The 5,783-nt window shown below is 41.9% G+C and overlaps 1 protein-coding gene across 1 annotated transcript; it reads left to right on the top strand.

Annotated features, from left to right (window-relative positions):
- Positions 1 to 702: 702 nt before the first annotated feature.
- si:ch73-196l6.5 (riboflavin transporter 2) lies at positions 703 to 4,602 on the top strand. Its single transcript, XM_017687432.2, has 3 exons — positions 703 to 1,744; positions 2,607 to 2,730; positions 4,331 to 4,602. The coding sequence occupies exons 1-3, from the start codon at positions 726 to 728 to the stop codon at positions 4,535 to 4,537; spliced, it is 1,350 nt and encodes a 449-aa protein (XP_017542921.1). The 5' UTR covers positions 703 to 725; the 3' UTR covers positions 4,538 to 4,602.
- Positions 4,603 to 5,783: the final 1,181 nt, after the last annotated feature.

The following is a 5,783-nucleotide window of genomic DNA, read 5'->3' on the forward strand; positions in this document are numbered from 1 at the left end:
GGTAGGAAAACCTTTAATTGGTATTGAAGCTCTGTTTAATGTGATCGTCTTTAAACTAATGTTAAACTACTTTCAACATGGTGGTGGTAGTATGAGGGAAGACCGATTGAGGGAGGGGGGAGAACTCAGAGAACTTGGGCTGGAGTTCTGGGCGGCTTCTGCTTTTAGCTAGAAGACCAGATCCACCTCATAGCTGTAGTAGGACTGATGTAGGACTGAGGAACCGGGAGGAGATGGGGTGGTGGTGGGGATTACGAACTCATGGGAACAGAAGGTGAGGATCTGAATTTATAGGGTGTTAAATTAGAAGAAGGAAGGGTTTCAACCATGTTACGCCCTGCCCCAAACGTCAGTTATAACATACCTGTGCTTCGGGTCTAAAAGAAGAATTTTCAGGACAGTGGTTCTCAAATTGGTCCTCAGGGATCCCCAGACAGCCCACATTATAGCTGTATCCCTTTGTGCTGAACGTTGGATTGGTGGACATATCTGGACCATCTAAGGGTCCTCAAAGACCAGTTTAAAAACCACTGTCTTAGGGAACCAGAAGTGATTTTTCTATTGCATCACACTGAAACTTTATTGGCACCTTTATTTTAGGAGGCTTGTGTGATAAATGAATATTGGGATTTGTATCTTTGCTTTGGTTGTTCACCTTTTTTCCTTTTTACTCTACTTCTTTCAGAAATTTCTGCAGAAGGTTCTGCACCAAAGAGAGATCCAACATGTCTCTGCTCACTCATGTGTTGGCTTGTCTGTTTGGCATGGGATCCTGGGTGACCATCTGTGGGCTTTGGGTTGAGCTGCCACTCATCGTGCCTCAGGTTCCTGAAGGCTGGTACCTTCCCTCCTACCTCTCGGTCCTGATCCAAGTGGCTAACATCGGACCTCTGTTTGTCACTTTGATGCACCGATTCCAGCCAGGAAAGCTCAATGAAGTTGCTGTCATCTACGTCATTGTCAGTTTTGGGATGCTGGCAAGCCTTCTCCTGGGTTTCTTTTGGAAGGAAACAGTCATGGTACAAGGAGTTCAGCGCAGTGTTCCTCTCCTGCTTCTAACCTTCTTCATCTCCATAGTGGACTGCACCTCGTCTGTAACTTTCCTGCCCTTCATGATGCAGCTGAAGCCAGAGTATCTCACCACCTATTACATAGGTGAAGGGTTAAGTGGCCTTGTTCCAGCCATAGTGGCTCTGATTCAGGGAGTGGGTGTCATGCATTGTGTCAACGGCACTCAGAACCTAAATCTCAATGAGGCGGCACAGCTCCAAGGCAGGAATGAGTCAGTGGAACCCCTTGACTACCTCGTACCACTCTACCTACCTGCCAAGTTCTCAGCTGAGGCCTTCTTTTTCTTTCTGGCAGCCATGGTACTTGTTTGCTTGGTGGCCTTCCTACTTTTGAACCACCTTCCAGCTGTGACTCGAGAGCGTTCCGTCAGCCGGAGCCGCCGTGGCGTCGGCGCAAGGAATGCGATCGCTCTAGAGCGGAAACATATGATGGATTCCCTGAAAGATGAACAGAAGATCGACAGCAAGTTTGGAACAGGAACATACAGCTGGCCACAAGTAGTGTACATCTTCGTCATCCTGGCCTGGGCAAATGCTCTGACCAACTCGGTGTTGCCATCCATTCAGTCCTACTCATGCCTGCCTTATGGAAACCAAGCCTATCATTGGTCAGCCACTATGGCCTCTGTAGCAAACCCTGTGGCTTGCTTCATTGCCATGTTCTACTCCCAAAGGTGAGTAATAATGCTGTTACTACAAAGGGCTTTTAACGTGTTTGTTTGCAGATAGAATGCTTGTAATCGCATTTTGGTTATGGCTTAATTGTGTAAAGTGTTTGAGCACAGTTCATATTTTCTTAAATAAGGAACCTGCAGTGCTGTTGAGCCTAAACATACATAGCGTCATTTTTTTATGTTATTTGACCCCGTAGTTTTCCTTTGTGTTGTTTGAAATTTTCCTGATGATTGGACCAATAGAAATGCCCTAAAAATTGTTAGAATAAAATCTCTTCACATTAACTTACATTAAAAGATATATGTAATATGTATTTTATTCAAATGATATCTAGTATGTTTTTAATGAATCTGTGCGTACAAATCCAAAAAATTGATGGATCCGTATTTATATGGGGTTTATGGAGTTCTCTCATTGTTTACTTGGTGGGGGGGGGTTTACATTGTAACAGAGATAAGGGAGGGAGGTTCAAATGATATGAGTGAATTCTGTGATTTATAAACACAACTCAGTAATCTAAACTTCCTAGGATACTGTTTTTTTATGGTCTGCAGGGTAAATCTGAAGAAATGTCTGGCTAATTATTGTGAAAATACGAGATGTTGACAAAAAGCATATTCTACTTGACTCGTTAGTTAGCCCTTAAGTTCTGCCATTATTCAATAACCTTATGAAATCTGATATTAGTGGCAATTAAGTTATAACTGTTGTGTATGAAGCTCATGAGTTTTTGTATGTTTTCTCCTGTATATTCTGTTCATCCCGTGCAACCTGGTGGTCCAAAGCCCCAGTTTTTTACTGTACAGAGAGCTGCTAGATTAACAACTGCAATCCTAACAAGTTCTTGTGTCTGTCCAACAGGTCGTTGGTGCTGATGGGTTTTCTAAGTGGCTTTGGTTCACTTATTGGGATGTATATCATGGGCATGGCAGTGCTGAGCCCCTGCCCGCTGCTGGTCAAAAACACCACTGGAATTGTTCTAATAGTAAGTACTATGACTCCTTTGGCTCTGTATTTTATTTATTTTTATATACATATAATATATAGTGGTAGACACTGAGCTGCCAGTTAGGGCATTTTTCCACTGCACAAAGTACTAGAATCTGTGACACCATAAAGCTGGAACTGCTATTTTCCATTGGCCTGCAATCTTACACAAAGATGGTTCTTCAAGGGTTCTTTAGTAAAGACAGTGATTCGACACAGAACCATGAACACATGAGTGCTTGGATAGTTCTTTGCATGGTGAAATCGTACTTCAGACTGATGGAATTTGTGTTGTACATGGTCCTATGCCAGGACCTTTTTGAAAATGGTTCTATACAGGACCGAAAAGGGTTCTTCTATTGTTAAAGGTTTCTAAAACCTTTAGTTTCCTTTAGTCTCGCTTTAAAGGAAATTCAACTACAGCTCAACCAGCCAAGACTCTTGAGCTCATGAGCTTCTCGGATGCTTTAGCCACAGCTGTGTTGGCCTCAGATGTGATTCCTGCTTTTCGCTGTGCTGAAGTTGAAAGGCAGAGATGATTATCAGAACGACAGCTGTACAGAATTGCTTCTCTGATGTGGAACAAAACCTACACTGCAGCACTAAGTTACTCAATCTAAGGTAGTGTTATGTAACACAGCTTAGTTACCTAATGCACTTCATTAAGATTGGGCTCGATTTGGGCTCAGATCAGCTTGAGTTAACTCATTTACACTAACAACTGAATTCTGAACAGGTTACTCAGTATGGTATCGATCTCGGCATCGATGAGTACTAAAACTGTGTACTAAAACACGTATGCTGCTGATGCAGCCCTAGATTTCAGTATTCTGACGAACGCGGTGGGAGGTGGTGTTTGATAAGAGAATGAAATAAGCACAACAGTACATTCATCTTGTCTCATTTTCAGCCTTCCTTAAGCTGCTGGTGGGCCCGAAGTTTTATTACACGTCTATAACCATAGAATAGCTCATTTAGTTTGCATTGAAGTCCCTGTAGTTATTGAACAAAAAGTCTTAATATGTAATAAGCCTGGGGCGTTAAGGGGTTAGGGAGTCCACTAAACTCTCATTCACACACTGAAAAAATAAAAGTAGTTTTATAGTATATTTTGGAAAACTTGTTTATTTTACTATAATAGTTTAGTTTACTGTTATAACACTTTCATCAAGCAGGTGGAAAATAGAACCGTGAGTTCCGTTGGTTCTGCTTGGGTTCGTTCTTGTTTTTGAAGTTGCAGTGGAAAAACGCCCTTAGGGCCCTTCATAGGCATACGTCTTGGCCATTTTATCAGAAACACCTAGGTGCATGTTGCATATACACAGTTGCAAACCTGAGGCCATCTGCTGTTGCGTAGTTTATCAACTCGTTCAACTTTCCGTCAGTGGACAGGGGCCACCTTGGGACCACCGCTGACACATAGTGACATTTGCATGGTACGAACAATAGATACAGGGTGGAAGGTGGAAGGTGTTTCTGATAAAATGGCCAAAGATTGTATACATATGTATACACATGTAAACATACTGGTACATTTATTTCAGGAGTCTATGTCTTGAACTCTGCTTGAGGGTGGTGGTACTGTTTTTGTCCAACAGGTGGCAGCCTGGACCGTCTTTGTTCTCACACTGTCCTATGTGAAGGTAATGGTTGCAGTGATCCTGCGTGATGAAGGCCACAGCGCCCTGGTCTGGTGTGGAGCAGTAGTGCAGTTGGGGTCGATGCTGGGGGCTGTTATAATGTTCCCTTTAGTCAACGTGTACAGCTTGTTCTCCTCAGGAGACCCATGTAACACTAAGTGCTGATGTAAAAAAAAGTCTGCTGGATGTTTGAGTCCACCTTTACCATTAAACCGACTGTTTATTTTTAATAGGATTCGTTCATACATATTAGTCATACAGTCTTAGTGAATTTAATCATTGAATGTTTGATGTGCTGAGAATCTAGTCATTATTCTGTAATGTAGCCCCTTTTTTGTCATATAAGCTGCGTGTAAGTCCCTTTGGTTTGTGCTGCTTTTCAGGACTTAAAGGAGAATTCCAGTGATATTTCAAAATTTCTGCATAATTGTGTGACTGAGATGTAAACAGAGTCATTCAGAGCGGTTTGGTGTGAAATGGGTGATTGTAGAGACTCAGATGTCTTTACAGTGGTGATGATAGGAACCGGGGGGGTCGCCATGACGACAACACGTAGACATTTTATTTACCATCCAAGACCACCAGTGAACCTGCATGCCTGGTTCCTGTCTCCACCTCTGTGAACCATTCTGACTCGGTAAGTTTCTCTAGAACAGAGCAATTCACACCAAACCACTCTGAATGACTCTGTTTACATCTTAATCATTCAATTATGTAAAAAAAAAAAAGTGCACTTCCACTCAAAAGTTTGGGGTCACTTGTTGTAATAATTGTTATTCAGTAATAACTCATAGTGTAGATTGAAGTGCTTTAAAACTAGACAAAACCTAAACCGACATTTTACTTGACAGTTCGCAGTATTTTAAGAACAACGTAAAGTTACCGCAAGAAGGGTCTGGGTTCGATTCCCTGCCTGGGTACCCAAGGTCCTTTCTTTGCATGTTTTCCATGTGTCTAAATGGTCCAAAGTCATGCAGTAAGGCGAATTGGAGAAGCTAAATTGGCCCTAAGTCTCAATGTATATATCTGCATGTCTGCCCTGTACTGGACTGGCAACGTGTCATTGAAAATGTCTTTATTTTCACAGATAATGACAGTGATTATTCCGTCTCTCATTCAAAGATTAGTAACAGCTCTGGTCTAACGCAGAATGGATTGACATTGACCGTTGATTAAATCCTGCATTTAAAATGCTGGTTATTCTGGGTAATATGGATGCACATCTCTCAGGTGATAATAACCACCGAGTATTTATCCAAGAGTATAAATAGTATTTTGAAAATGTATAAAAGGAAATGAACGGTATTATCTACACTTTTATATATTGTTGGATTATTCCTCACTCTACATGTTCTCAGAGCAACAGATAGAGCAAACAGTTTAAAAGGGGGAGGATTATAGGGAAACCCAC

This window comes from Pygocentrus nattereri, chromosome 1, assembly GCF_015220715.1.
Source record: "Pygocentrus nattereri isolate fPygNat1 chromosome 1, fPygNat1.pri, whole genome shotgun sequence".
In the NCBI taxonomy this organism is placed as follows: domain Eukaryota; kingdom Metazoa; phylum Chordata; class Actinopteri; order Characiformes; family Serrasalmidae; genus Pygocentrus; species Pygocentrus nattereri.

Bases quoted from the DNA above. Each gene is read 5' to 3' on its own strand.
- si:ch73-196l6.5 (XM_017687432.2), top strand. From the start codon at position 726: ATGTCTCTGCTCACTCATGTGTTGGCTTGTCTGTTTGGCATGGGATCC. The intron at 1,745-2,606 runs GTGAGTAATAAT...TCTGTCCAACAG, and splicing joins GCCATGTTCTACTCCCAAAG to GTCGTTGGTGCTGATGGGTT. The intron at 2,731-4,330 runs GTAAGTACTATG...TTTGTCCAACAG, and splicing joins CCACTGGAATTGTTCTAATA to GTGGCAGCCTGGACCGTCTT.